This window comes from Salvelinus alpinus, chromosome 20 (assembly GCF_045679555.1).
Source record: "Salvelinus alpinus chromosome 20, SLU_Salpinus.1, whole genome shotgun sequence".
Taxonomy (NCBI): domain Eukaryota; kingdom Metazoa; phylum Chordata; class Actinopteri; order Salmoniformes; family Salmonidae; genus Salvelinus; species Salvelinus alpinus.
In genome coordinates, this window is record NC_092105.1 from 43,443,088 (window position 1) to 43,457,565 (window position 14,478).

The window sequence follows — 14,478 nt, forward strand, 5'->3', positions numbered from 1 at the left end:
CTTCCCTCCACAGTGAACATGTAGTGCTAATAAGAAACAGAATGGCTTTGTTCCAAATGTCACCCTATTTCCTACATAGAGCCTGGGCCTTGTTTGCCATATAAGGAATAGAGTGCTATTTTGGACGCGTCCAATGAGGCTTGTATGCGGTTTGGGGTAACATAACGAGAGCCTCTGGATTGTGTTCTGTTGACAGACTAGCATGGTGTCAGTGGAGGGCCTGACTAAGTTGGTGGACCCGTCCCAGCTGACGGACGACTTTGAGGGCTCTCTGGAGTACAACCACGAGGAGTGGATGGATCTGCGCGTGGCCCTGGAGGAGTTCATGGGCTCTGCCGTTCACCTCCTCTCCCGCCTGGAGGACCTCCAGGAGCTGCTGGCCAAGAAGGAGTTCCCGGTGGACGTGGAGGGCTCCCGGTGCCTCATCGACGAGCACACGCAGCTCAAGAAGAAGGTGATGAAGGCTCCTGTGGAGGAGCTGGACAGAGAAGGCCAGAGGCTGCTTCAGTGTATCCGGTCTAGTGACGGGTTTTCTGGGAGGAACTGCATCTCGGGCAGCGCTGACTTCCAGAGCGTGGTGCCTAAGATTGCCAGCCTGCTGGACAAGCTGCACTCCACCAGACAGCACCTGCACCAGATGTGGCACGTCCGCAAGCTCAAGCTGGACCAGTGTTTCCAGCTCCGCCTCTTTGAGCAGGACGCAGAGAAGGTGAGTAACCAAAGCCCAGAGGGGCCAGAAACAACAATCACAATCAACAACTGTTAAGCTGAGTTGATCTGTGTATACAGTATGTGTATTTTGTATTTATTATGCCAAGGCAGCCAATACTCTTCCTGGGGTCCAGCGAAATTAAAGCAGTTATACCATTTTAAAAACATTACAGTACATTCACAGATTTCACAACACACTGTGTGTCCTCAGGCCCCTACTTCACCACTATCACATATCTACGATACACAACGTGTGTACATGTGTGTATAGTGCGTCTGTTATCGTGTGTGTGTGTGTGTGTGTGTGTGTGTGTGTGTGTGTGTGTGTGTGTGTGTGTGTGTGTGTGTGTGTGTGTGTGTGTGTGTGTGTGTGTGTGTGTGTGTGTGTGTGTGTGTGTGTGTGTGTGTGTGTGTGTGTGTGTGCGTGTGTATAGAATATCTTTATTGTTCATAAATGGAAATTTGGCATTGTTAAAAACATTAAAAGAAACCGATCAGACAACACGATACAGCTGATTACCTCTGCTAACAGAATAAAAATAATAAACCCGCATCACATTAAAGACACTTTGTTGATTTGACCTTGCAGGGCGTTTTAGTAAGACCAAACTTATTGCCACACATGTGCCTTGTGTATAGTAAGGCAGACAAACGTTGACAAGGAATTTATATTAAAAAGGTTGCAAACTGATTGAGAGGTTTTGGCATATAAATATCCCAGAGTCTTGTCTTCAAATATTTATCCTAGCGGCGCATCGTGAATGTCCTCAGTACGGGAACCAATAACAAACTTTGGGCTCGATGTGATGTGAGGCCCAGGCTGCGCCCCAAATGGCACCCGGTCCCCTATATAGTCTACTATTTTTGACGTCAAAAGTAGTGCACTATGTAGGGAATAGGGTGCCATTTTAGACGTAGCATTTCTCTGTTTATATGGAGGGCCTAAATACATAGAAAACTCTGCCATTTGTTTGTATTTATTTGAAACACATATTAAATGGGATATAATATGCTTTTACAAGGATATGTGCTTTTATAATATATTATGAAAGCAGAACGGCTCAGTACATCGTTCCCTGAGATGGTATTTGGGGGAATAAACATGTATTTTGCCCACTTTTCCAAGTCATGAGATTTTTCTAAGTGGGTATTAGAGATGACAAAATACTTTATTCTCATCTACGCACTCATCTCCCTTGACAATGTCAATAACCCAAAGGTACATGTAATAATTACATGTCATTATTTTTGGTCTCTGAAAAGCTGTCAGGCTTTTAAAGGAAAACCTCATATACCCCAAAACTCATTAGGAATGACACAACATCAACTTTAATATACGGTCAGCACATGACCTCATGTTAAGACCAATACAACTCTGGCAAGGTGGGAGACACAGGTGGGTCTCTAAGAAAAGGTGATAGTATTTCGATGACGAAGATGATATCGTATGATTCTAAACAATATTTTACATTGCCAAGTCATTTCCTGCTTCGTCAAGGCAACCAGACAAATCAACTAAAGTAGAACTGCCACACAGCTAGTGTTTACAGAGAGGAAGAAAAATTATATTATCCCCATATAACCGTGCAATATTCTCTCCAATCCCTCAAGCCAACACTCCCCCCAATAAACCCTACAATGACGAAGATGCCTTCATTTGGATAAGTGCAGTCAGTCCCTTCCCTAATGATCGTGGAGCCCCATGGGACCTCTGATTAGTACAGGCCCAGATAATGATTCATTTCCCTGGGGACAATGCCAATCAAGGCATGGCACGGGTACAGTGTATGTCCCTCCCTGTGTCCTCTCCAATCGGATGGTGATTTACTAACAGCGTGTTATACAACGCAGTCTAATCAGAATCATGATAGATTCAGCAATTCAGGTACTGGTCATTTTGTCAACTCAGATTCCCATTGGACTATTTTGATTCTGGTCCGACCAAGCACTTGGACAATCATAGTAGCGTTCGTGGTTGCACGCCAGTACGTTAGTATTCGGAGCAGAGATTCAAAAGGCGAATCACATTGTTTTACGCGACACCTTTGAAGCTCGAACATAATAAGGCTATTCTTTTTTTTTGTACAATGCTGTCGAAATGAACGTGTCCGTGTGTAACCCCTGTAAAGACAGTTCATATCTGTGTGGATTAGGACCAAAGGGAACAGTAACAGACAGAAGGCCTCATTTCACTGAGGGGAGGGAGGGAGGGAGGGAGGGAGGGAGGGAGGGAGGGAGGGAGGGAGGGAGGGAGGGAGGGAGGGAGGGCGCAGGTGTTTTTTGTTTCTCCTCCTCCGTAATGACCTCATGTGATCTCTGTGGCTGCGTCCCAAATGGCGCCCTATAATTCTTTTGTGCACTACTTTTGTAGCACTCTATATAGGCAATAGCCATTTTAAACGCATACAAAATGAACAATTACTGGCCGACTCGGCTCCACGTCGTCGTCTTCCCCTGCTATCATGCACCGGTGACGATCCAAAACATTCATTATTTTTTCTCACAAAAAGGCTCAAATGGATTTTAGTGAGGAGAGTTGTAGGTTATGCCCTGTAGAGAAAATAATATCTGTCGTACCATCAATTGGTTTCTTCCAAGGAATGTGGAATTTTTCCAGGGTACATTTTTTGCTTTATGATGTTGGTAATTTAAGGATAATGATTTGTAGACTAAATGATAAATGCTCATCATCGCTCTCTTTTCCCGACTAGCTCTCCACTATTCCTCATCTTCAAGTGAATATGATAGGGAGTCATTTATCAGCATTATCAACTTACTGCTCTGAGTCAGAATTTGTACCCCCCCCCCCCCCAAAAAGCAGCTAACAGTCATTGAGCTAATTAATTCTTTAGCCAGCTTCTCTTCATTTGATTTGTAAGATATTAGATTAAGCTGTCAAGATGTGATTTAATAAGCATGACAAGTAGGAGAATTTATAAGTAAGTTGTCAATCATATGGTCTTTCAAGTCTTTTGACAATAAAAATCGATTTCATCAAACCCTAGTTTGAGGGAAAGAAATCTGCAACAAACCAAAAGATATGGAGGAGCACTATTTCCTAGGCATTTTTCAGCCTTTCCCATTCTATTTGTAAAAAATATTTCTCATTGAATAAATTAGAATACATTTAACTGCAATTTCATCGTTGTTTAAATACGATAATAATGAATATAAGCATTATTTATCAAACAGCTTCTAAAACAGAGAGAATTGAAACACCACCACTGTAATCTGTTACATCAGTACAAACACATCGGACGACTAATTCCCCTTATAAGGACTTCCATCGGAAGGCAGCGGCGAGAGGTCACGCCAGCGTCAATGTTTAATTAACAGCTCGATCAAACCTGATTAAATAGGTTTGTTCTAATGTCGCAGGCTCTTTAGAGCGGAGATGTGAAGCTGCTGGCCTAGAGAGTTGTTCCTGTGTCACCCAATAATCACGCTTGTCACGCCACCATCATTTTATTATATAGTCAAGCATGCAGTCCGGGATTTTAAAGAGAGATGGCTGCATTTGATTAAATCTGATCAATAGTGTATTATTAATACCAAGGAGAGGACTATAGGATCATGTAATGACTAGAATGTTTCTCTGCTGTGGCTTAGGGTGGTCTAGTGGTCTAGACCGCTGCCTCTGGAACACATATATACTGCTGAGGCATGGGTTCAAGTACAGCCCTCTTCTATATCTTTCCTCTTTATCCAGTCCACACAAAAAACAAAAATAAATATATTGTGTCTGCTGTCCTAAACTATCAATGGGAATGTCTAATATATATATATATATTATGCCAAGTATGTGCCATTTATATGCGTGCTTTCATTTGTGTATGGGTGGCCCCAGCAGGAATCGGAACCACAATGCTGGTGTTGCAAGCTCCATGCTGGGCCACACAGGACCAACTGGGCCACACGGGACTAGTAACCCAACCAGTAACGTAACCAATCTCATGTATTTGTTCTGTGTTCCCACCATAGATGTTTGACTGGATCAGTCACAATAAGGAAGTGTTCCTACAGAGCCACACAGAGATCGGAGTCAGCTACCAGCACGCCGTGGACCTCCAGACGCAGCACAATCACTTTGCCATGAATTCTATGGTATGTGAGGACTGTCAGTGATATGTGAGGACTGTCAGTGATATGTGAGGACGGTCAGCGATATGTGAGGACTGTCAGTGATATGTGAGGACTGTCAGTGATATGTGAGGACTGTCAGTGATATGTGAGGACTGTCAGTTATATGTGAGGACTGTCAGTGATATGTGAGGACGGTCAGCGATATGTGAGGACTGTCAGTGATATGTGAGGACTGTCAGTGATATGTGAGGACTGTCAGTGATATGTGAGGACGGTCAGCGGTATGTGAGGACTGTCAGTGATATGTGAGGACTGTCAGTGATATGTGAGGACTGTCAGTGATATGTGAGGACTGTCAGTGATATGTGAGGACTGTCAGTTATATGTGAGGACTGTCAGTGATATGTGAGGACTGTCAGTGATATGTGAGGACTGTCAGTGATATGTGAGGACTGTCAGTGATATGTGAGGACTGTCAGTGGTGAATGAGGACTGTCAGTGGTGTTTGAGAACTATCAGTAGTGTGTGAGGACTATTTGTGGTGTGTGAGGTCTGTCAGTGGTGTGTGAGGACTGTTTGTGGTGTGTGAGGACTGTCAGTGGTGTGTAAGAACTGTCAGTGGTGTGTAAGAACTGTCAGCGGTGTGTGAGGACTGTTTGTGGTGTGTGAGGACTGTTTGTGGTGTGTGAGGACTGTTTGTGGTGTGTGAGGACTGTCAGTGGTGTGTAAGAACTGTCAGCGGTGTGTGAGGACTGTTTGTGGTGTGTGAGGACTGTCAGTGGTGTGTAAGAACTGTCAGCGGTGTGTAAGAACTGTCAGTGGTGTGTGAGGACTGTTTGTGGTGTGTAAGAACTGTCAGTGGTGTGTAAGAACTGTCAGCGGTGTGTAAGAACTGTCAGTGGTGACTCTTACAGTCTCATTTCGGCAAAAAAATTAATCTTGTTGTTTTGGAAAAAGAGGGAAGCGCCCACTACCAAATTATGGCTCAGCGAATTGGCAAACACTGTACACTTAGAAAGAATTAGATATATTCTGAACAATAAATTATCAACATTTGATCAAATCTGGCAGCCTTTCCTCTACTACTTAGACCATGTGGCGCTGTGAATTTGTACTTTTTAACGCACTCTCAATTGTAATATTTTAATCCACCTTTGGTCAGCGTGTGCTGGCACCACCACCCGAGCAGTGGGGAGGGTAATAAGGGGTAGGGATAAAGGGGGGGAAGAAGGGGGGGAGGGATAAAGGGGGGGAGGGGTAAGGGGGGACACCTACCCTCTTTCTTTATACCTGTCCATGTTCTGTATGTCTTGTTTTGTAATATTTGTTTTGTACCCGGAACCCTGGGTCTTTTTGTTTCTGTCTGCTATTTTATGTATAGATAAGAACTGTATACCTGGCTTTTATACCGATACACCATTCTTGTATGTGTTCAATAAAAAATATTTGAACGAGAACTGTCAGTGGTGTGTGAGGACTGTCTGTGGTGTGTAAGGACGGTCTGTGGTGTGTGAGGACTGTTTGTGGTGTGTGAGGACTGTCAGTGGTGTGTAAGAACTGTCAGCGGTGTGTGAGGACTGTCTGTGGTGTGTGAGGACTGTCTGTGGTGTGTAAGGACGGTCTGTGGTGTGTGAGGACGGTCTGTGGTGTGTGAGGACTATATGGTGCTTGGGGATGATGTGGTTTGTGGGTACTATGTGGTATGTGAGGACAGTCTATGGTGTGTGACTGTGGTGTGTGTGACCTACACAATATAGAAGGACTATATGGTGTGTGAGGACTATCTGTGGTTTGTGAGGACTATATGGTTGGTGAGGACTTTCTGTGGTGCACGGGGACGGGGGATCTAATAATATGGATGATGTCAATGGTCCTTGAGTCATGCCTCAGGGATTTCACTTTGTATGAGAAAGAGTTTAATTATTGAAAGACATGTTCTAGGATGGGGTCAAAAGGCCTTTCAATTACTGGATTAGTATTTTACAAACAAGAGGGTTGTAAAAAAACAAAAAAACGTACTCCCCCAGTTGACAGCTATCGTTGATATAGTACAGGCCACTGGCGGTGGAGAGCAGAATTGAGTTTTAAATATAAACACACATACTCTGATTATTATCGCTCTGCTGTAACAGCAGGGTACTTCCTCAGTGTTGATTTTATTTCCTCTGGTTAGCCTCACCAGTAACACTGCCATTATAATAACTGTCAGGGTTAAGTCCCAAACGGCACCCTATTCCCTATATAGTGCGCTACTTTTGATTGGTCCCTTTACTTGCTAGTTACATATGTACATATCTACCTCAGTTACCACGTAACCCTGCACATCGACTCTACCGGTACCCCATGTCTATAGTTATCGTTATCGTGTGTTTTACTTTTCGATTATTTCCCCATCTTCTTCCTCTTTGCATTGTGGGAAGGTCCCGTAAGTAAGCATCTTAGTCCACACCTGTTGTTTACGAAGCGTGTGAAGAATAGCATTTGATTTGGTTGATTTGATTTGAGCCCTATGGGCCTAAATAGGGAATAGGGTGCCTATTGGGGATACACCTTACAGTAGGCAATGACCTCTACTGCAGTTTTGCTCTGGAGACATGTCTGATACTATTTGGATGAGAAATCAAGCTATTTATGTACCGAAACACAAACCAAGAGTCTCACACGGCATGCGCACACATGCACATTTAAATGGCATAGTAACGCTGGGCAGTATGGTGAGATCCTCTGCCATCTCCTCCAGTAATCATTGGAGAGAATCATCTGTCCCCAAATCCCCAGCTCTGTGTGTATTCGGGAGCAGGCCTGTTGAGTTATTCGTGTTTGGCACCGATGTGCAGACACACACACAGGAGGCCCTTCACAGCAGCATGTGTGTGTCTTTGTGTGTGGCTGTGTGTGCTCCCTCCTCTCCAGTCCTCACAGCCTGCTGTGTCTCCATCAGCCTGCTGCTGGGCTGGGCTGGGCTGCACACAGCAGTCGTCAGAGGGGGTAAACAGACACAGGCACAGAACAGAACCACACTGGCCAAAAACCACTGACACACAAAGAGGCATTTTGGCTCTCACTGAAGAACCTCGCTCTCTCTTTCTCTCTCTTTCTCCACTCTCTCTCTCTCTGCTCTCCACTCTCTCCCCCCTTGTCTCTCTCTCCCCACTTCCGCTCTCTCTCCACTCCCCTCCACTCTCTCTCTTTCTCTATCGCTCCTTCTCGTTATCCCTCTCTCTGCTCTCTGCTCATACAGACTCCCGACTCATACTGTTATTATGTTTTAGCGTGAGTCTTGGCTCAGCGTGCTCAGCATGCAGCAACCATGTCTGAGCATAGTTCATTAAGCCCTGCTTTAAACCTACGAGCTGTTCGTTTTGATGGCTTCATTAGCAGTTCTAATCAGGTTAGCGGTAAATAAAGCCCACGGTGGGTGCATCATGTGAAGCTGATAAATGGATGGGCCTAAAGCGGCCAGAGATGATGAGACTCCCATAGTGGGGAAGGAAGGGGGATGGGTTTTGGGAACTACAGAGCCAGATGGCAGTAAAGAACGTGTGTGTGTGTGTGTCAGAGACATCAGGGGTGGCCTGCCAGAGAGAGAGAGATTCACTGAAAGCTGCAGAATTCTGTCACGCTTGTTGTCGCTAAGCTCTACACCATCACTTCGCGGCGGGCTGGCTCACGTGTCATGTCTGTGTCATGTTCAGGTGTATCATTGCGTGTTTGGCTATCAAGTGATACGACACCACTAGGTATAGCTAGACATGCCACAGAGACCAAGCCCTACACAGTTTGTCTACGTTGTTTCAGTCAGTTCTACGTTAATAAATGTCAATATATCCTGAATTAAATCAAATACTGTTTTATCTTAAATTGAATTAAATAAACCCAGAATCTTTCCCCATACTATATAATATCTTCTTCACGTGTGTCCCTCCCCTCTGTGCAGAACGCCTATGTGAACATCAACCGGATCATGTCGGTGGCGACCCGGCTGTCGGAGGCGGGCCACTACGCCTCGCAGCAGATCAAACAGATCTCGGCCCAGCTGGACCAGGAGTGGAAGAGCTTCGCCGCCGCCCTGGACGAACGCAGCACCATCCTGGCCATGTCGGCCGTCTTCCACCAGAAGTCGGAACAGGTACGGTGACAGTAGGCTGAAACCCCTTGCTGTTGTCACTCTGTCACAGTGCCTTCAGAAAGTATTGCACATTATGTTGTGTTACAGCCTGAATTTTTTTTAAAATGAAATAGATTTCCCCCTTACCCATCTACACACAATACACCATAATGACAAAGTGAAACATGTTTTTAAACATTTTTGCAAAGGTATTGAAAATGAAATACAGAAATATCTGAGTCAATACATGTTAGAATCACCTTTGGCAGCGATTACAGCTGTGAGTCTTTCTGGTTAAGGCTCAGAGAGCTTCGGCCACCTGGCATGTACAACATTCAACATTCTTCAAGCTCTGTCAAATTGGTTGTTGATCATTGGTAGGCAACCATTTTCGAGTCTTGCCATAGATTTTCAAGCAGATTTAAGTCCAAACTGTAACTCGGCCACTCAGGTACATTCACTGTCTACTTGGTAAGCGACTCCAGTGTAGATTTGGCCTTGTGTTTCAGGTTATTGTCCTGCTGAAAGGTGAATTAATCTCCCAGTGTGGTGGAATGCAGACTGAACCAAGTTTTCCTAGCATTTTGCCTGTGTTTAGCTCCATTCCATATTTTTTTTAATCCAGAAAAACTCCCCGGTCCTTAACGAATACAAGCATACCCATAACATCATGCAGCCACCACTATGCTTGAACATATGGAGAGTGGTACTCAGTAATGTGTTGTAGTGGATTCTCTCCAAACACAACACTTTGTATTCAGGACCAATTTTTTTTTTTACAGTATTACTTTAGTGCCTTGTTGCAAACAGGATGCATGTTTCGAAATATTTTTATTATGTACAGGATTCCTTCTTTTCACTCTGTCAATTAGTTTAGTATTGTGGAGTAACACAGTTGTTGTTCCATCCTCCGTTTTCTCCTATCACAGCCATTAAACTCTGTAACTGTTTTAAAGTCACCATTAGCCTCACGGTGAAATCCCTGAGCGGTTTCCTTCCTCTAAGGCAAATAGGTTAGGAAGGACGCCTGTATCTTTGTAGTGATTGGGTGTATTGATGCACCATCCAAAGTGTAATTAATAACTTCACCATGCTCAAAGGGATATTCATTGTCTGCTTTTTTTTTACCCATCTACCAATAGGTGCCCTTCTTTGCGAGGCATTATAAAACCGCACTGGTCTTTGTGGTTGAATCTGTGTTTGAAATTCACTGCTCAACTGAGGGACCTTACAGATAATTGTATGTGTGTTGTAGAGAGACGAGGTAGTCATTAAAAAATCATGTTAAACACTATTATTGCACACAGAGTGAGTCCATGCAACTTATTATTTGACTTGTTAAGCAAATGTTTACTCCTGAATTTATTTAGGCTTGCCATAACAAAGGGGTTGAATACTTATTGACTCAAGACATTACAGCTTTTCATTTTTATTCATTTCAAAACATTTCGAAACATATAATTCCACTTGGACATTATGTGGTATTGTGTGTAAGCCATTGTCAGACAAATCTACATTTAATAACATTTAAATTCAGGCGATAACACCACAAAATGTGGTAAAAGTCAAGGGGTCTGAATAATTTCTGAATCCTAACTTGAAGTCTGAGCACGTAACTCAGACCTTTGTGTAAAGCACGTATTGATGTGAAAGGGAGATTTGCATGAAATCTCAAGATATCACCATCCCTGAAGTCAGACTTCAGCCCACAGGCCATCTGAGAGAGATTGGAATGTCGGCTGCTGCCTGTTGCTGTGTAGAGGTAGTTAAGATAGACCTGCGTTGCCTTGGCAGCAGCTACTATGATTTACATTTAAGTCATTTAGCAGACGCTCTTATCCAGAGCGACTTACAAATTGGTGCATTCACCTTATGATATCCAGTGGAACAACCACTTTACAATAGTGCATCTAACTCTTTTAAGGGGGGGGGGGTTAGAAGGATTACTTTATCCTATCCTAGGTATTCCTTAAAGAGGTGGGGTTTCAGGTGTCTCCGGAAGGTGGTGATTGACTCCGCTGACCTGGCGTCGTGAGGGAGTTTGTTCCACCATTGGGGTGCCAGAGCAGCGAACAGTTTTGACTGGGCTGAGCGGGAACTGTACTTCCTCAGAGGTAGGGAGGCGAGCAGGCCAGAGGTGGATGAACGCAGTGCCCTTGTTTGGGTGTAGGGCCTGATCAGAGCCTGAAGGTACGGAGGTGCCGTTCCCCTCACAGCTCCGTAGGCAAGCACCATGGTCTTGTAGCGGATGCGAGCTTCAACTGGAAGCCAGTGGAGAGAGCGGAGGAGCGGGGTGACGTGAGAGAACTTGGGAAAGTTGAACACCAGACGGGCTGCGGCGTTCTGGATGAGTTGTAGGGGTTTAATGGCACAGGCAGGGAGCCCAGCCAACAGCGAGTTGCAGTAATCCAGACGGGAGATGACAAGTGCCTGGATTAGGACCTGCGCCGCTTCCTGCGTGAGGCAGGGTCGTACTCTGCGAATGTTGTAGAGCATGAACCTACAGGAACGGGTCACCGCCTTGATGTTAGTTGAGAACGACAGGGTGTTGTCCAGGATCACGCCAAGGTTCTTAGCACTCTGGGAGGAGGACACAATGGAGTTGTCAACCGTGATGGCGAGATCATGGAACGGGCAGTCCTTCCCCGGGAGGAAGAGCAGCTCCGTCTTGCCGAGGTTCAGCTTGAGGTGGTGATCCGTCATCCACACTGATATATCTGCCAGACATGCAGAGATGCGATTCACCACCTGGTTATCAGAGGGGGGAAAGGAGAAGATTAATTGTGTGTCGTCTGCATAGCAATGATAGGAGAGACCATGTGAGGATATGACAGAGCCAAGTGACTTGGTGTATAGCGAGAATAGGAGAGGGCCTAGAACAGAGCCCTGGGGGACACCAGTGGTGAGAGCACGTGGTGCGGAGACAGATTCTCGCCACGCCACCTGGTAGGAGCGACCTGTCAGGTAGGACGCAATCCAAGCGTGGGCCGCGCCGGAGATGCCCAGCTCGGAGAGGGTGGAGAGGAGGATCTGATGGTTCACAGTATCAAAGGCAGCCGATAGGTCTAGAAGGATGAGAGCAGAGGAGAGAGAGTTAGCTTTAGCAGTGCGGAGCGCCTCCGTGACACAGAGAAGAGCAGTCTCAGTTGAATGACTAGTCTTGAAACCTGACTGATTTGGATCAAGAAGGTCATTCTGAGAGAGATAGCAGGAGAGCTGGCCAAGGACGGCACGTTCAAGAGTTTTGGAGAGAAAAGAAAGAAGGGATACTGGTCTGTAGTTGTTGACATCGGAGGGATCGAGTGTAGGTTTTTTCAGAAGGGGTGCAACTCTCGCTCTCTTGAAGACGGAAGGGACGTAGCCAGCGGTCAAGGATGAGTTGATGAGCGAGGTGAGGTAAGGGAGAAGGTCTCCGGAAATGGTCTGGAGAAGAGAGGAGGGGATAGGGTCAAGCGGGCAGGTTGTTGGGCGGCCGGCCGTCACAAGACGCGAGATTTCATCTGGAGAGAGAGGGGAGAAAGAGGTCAAAGCACAGGGTAGGGCAGTGTGAGCAGAACCAGCGGTGTCGTTTGACTTAGCAAACGAGGATCGGATGTCGTCGACCTTCTTTTCAAAATGGTTGACGAAGTCATCAGCAGAGAGGGAGGAGGGGGGAGGAGGGGGAGGAGGATTCAGGAGGGAGGAGAAGGTGGCAAAGAGCTTCCTAGGGTTAGAGGCAGATGCTTGGAATTTAGAGTGGTAGAAATTGGCTTTAGCAGCAGAGACAGAAGAGGAGAATGTAGAGAGGAGGGAGTGAAAGGATGCCAGGTCCGCAGGGAGGCGAGTTTTCCTCCATTTCCGCTCGGCTGCCCGGAGCCCTGTTCTGTGAGCTCGCAATGAGTCGTCGAGCCACGGAGCAGGAGGGGAGGACCGAGCCGGCCTGGAGGATAGGGGACATAGAGAGTCAAAGGATGCAGAAAGGGAGGAGAGGAGGGTTGAGGAGGCAGAATCAGGAGATAGGTTGGAGAAGGTTTGAGCAGAGGGAAGAGATGATAGGATGGAAGAGGAGAGAGTAGCGGGGGAGAGAGAGCGAAGGTTGGGACGGCGCGATACCATCCGAGTAGGGGCAGTGTGGGAAGTGTTGGATGAGAGCGAGAGGGAAAAGGATACAAGGTAGTGGTCGGAGACTTGGAGGGGAGTTGCAATGAGATTAGTGGAAGAACAGCATCTAGTAAAGATGAGGTCAAGCGTATTGCCTGCCTTGTGAGTAGGGGGGGAAGGTGAGAGGGTGAGGTCAAAAGAGGAGAGGAGTGGAAAGAAGGAGGCAGAGAGGAATGAGTCAAAGGTAGACGTGGGGAGGTTAAAGTCACCCAGAACTGTGAGAGGTGAGCCATCCTCAGGAAAGGAACTTATCAGGGCGTCAAGCTCATTGATGAACTCTCCAAGGGAACCTGGAGGGCGATAAATGATGCTGAGTGTTTGGGGCTTCAGGTGTGCACAGGGGGGGAGGGTACTGCTGCCTGTCAGAAAGCACTTAGCCAATGATCCAGGGTTACCTCAGCCTCTTGTAAAGATGCCTTGTCTGCCTCCATACCGTCCTTCCTCCCTGCCTCCCTCCCTGCCTCCCTCCCTGCCTCCCCCCTGGTCTGCCTTCCTCCCTGCCTTCTCTCTTCCCGTCTCTGTCTACGAAATGACTCACATTGCTCTGTTGATTGGTCTATTTGTCTCTGTTCTGTTGTGTGAATATGTCTCCTGGCCTGTGTCCATGCAGTTCCTGGCTGGGGTGGAGGCCTGGTGCAAGATATGCAGTGAAGGGGGGCTGCCCTCGGAGATGCAGGACCTGGAGCTGGCCATCCACCACCACCAGACCCTCTATGAACAGGTGACCCAGGCCTACACCGAGGTGAGACACCCTCGCAACACTGACTCAGCTACAGCACTAACTCAACACTGGTTGATAGTGCAACCTGGTCTCAAGGCCATTTGTATGATTTGGGATGTTTTGGTGTCCCTCCATTTAATATGATACAATTGAAGTCGGAAGTTTACAAACGCCTTAGCCAAATACATTTACACTCAGTTTTTCCACTATTACTGACATTTAATCAGAGTAAAAAGTCCCTGTCTTAGGTCAGTTAGGATCACCACTTTATTTTAAGAATGTGAAATGTCAGAATAATAGTAGAGAGAATGATTTATTTCAGCTTGACCCACATTCCCAGTGGGTCAGAAGTTTACATACACTCAATTAGTATTTGGGTAGCATTGCCTTTAAATTGTTGAACTTGGGTCAAACGTTTCGGGTAGCCTTCCACAAGCTTCCCACAATAAGTTGGGGGCATTTTGTCCCATTCCTCTTGACAGAGCTGGTGTAACTGAGTCAGGTTTGTAGGCCTCCTTGCTCGCACACGCCTTTTCAGTTCTGCTCACAAATGTTCTATGAGATTGAGGTCAGGGCTTTGTGATGGCCACTCCAATACCTTGACTTTGTTGTCCTTAAGCCATTTTGCTACAACTTTGGAAGTATGCTTGGGGTCATTGTCCATTTGGAAGACCCATTTGCGACCAAGCTTTAACTTCCTGACTGATGTTTTGAG

The 14,478-nt window shown here is 46.1% G+C and overlaps 1 protein-coding gene across 5 annotated transcripts in view; it reads left to right on the top strand.

The window, feature by feature from the left end:
- Nucleotides 1-14,478, top strand: part of LOC139546945 (kalirin-like) — a 258,891-nt gene that overhangs the window by 114,350 nt on the left and 130,063 nt on the right. For 4 of the 5 annotated variants that reach the window (XR_011669290.1, XM_071355934.1, XM_071355937.1 and 1 more), the window contains exons 5-8: nucleotides 197-709; nucleotides 4,693-4,815; nucleotides 8,732-8,923; nucleotides 13,653-13,784. Coding sequence is in view for 4 of the 5 variants with exons in the window: in XM_071355934.1 (XP_071212035.1) it covers nucleotides 197-709; nucleotides 4,693-4,815; nucleotides 8,732-8,923; nucleotides 13,653-13,784 (960 nt within the window). In the remaining variant the exon portion in view is untranslated. The remainder of the gene's footprint in view (nucleotides 1-196; nucleotides 710-4,692; nucleotides 4,816-8,731; nucleotides 8,924-13,652; nucleotides 13,785-14,478) is intronic. The other variant, XM_071355935.1, reaches the window with a different exon arrangement.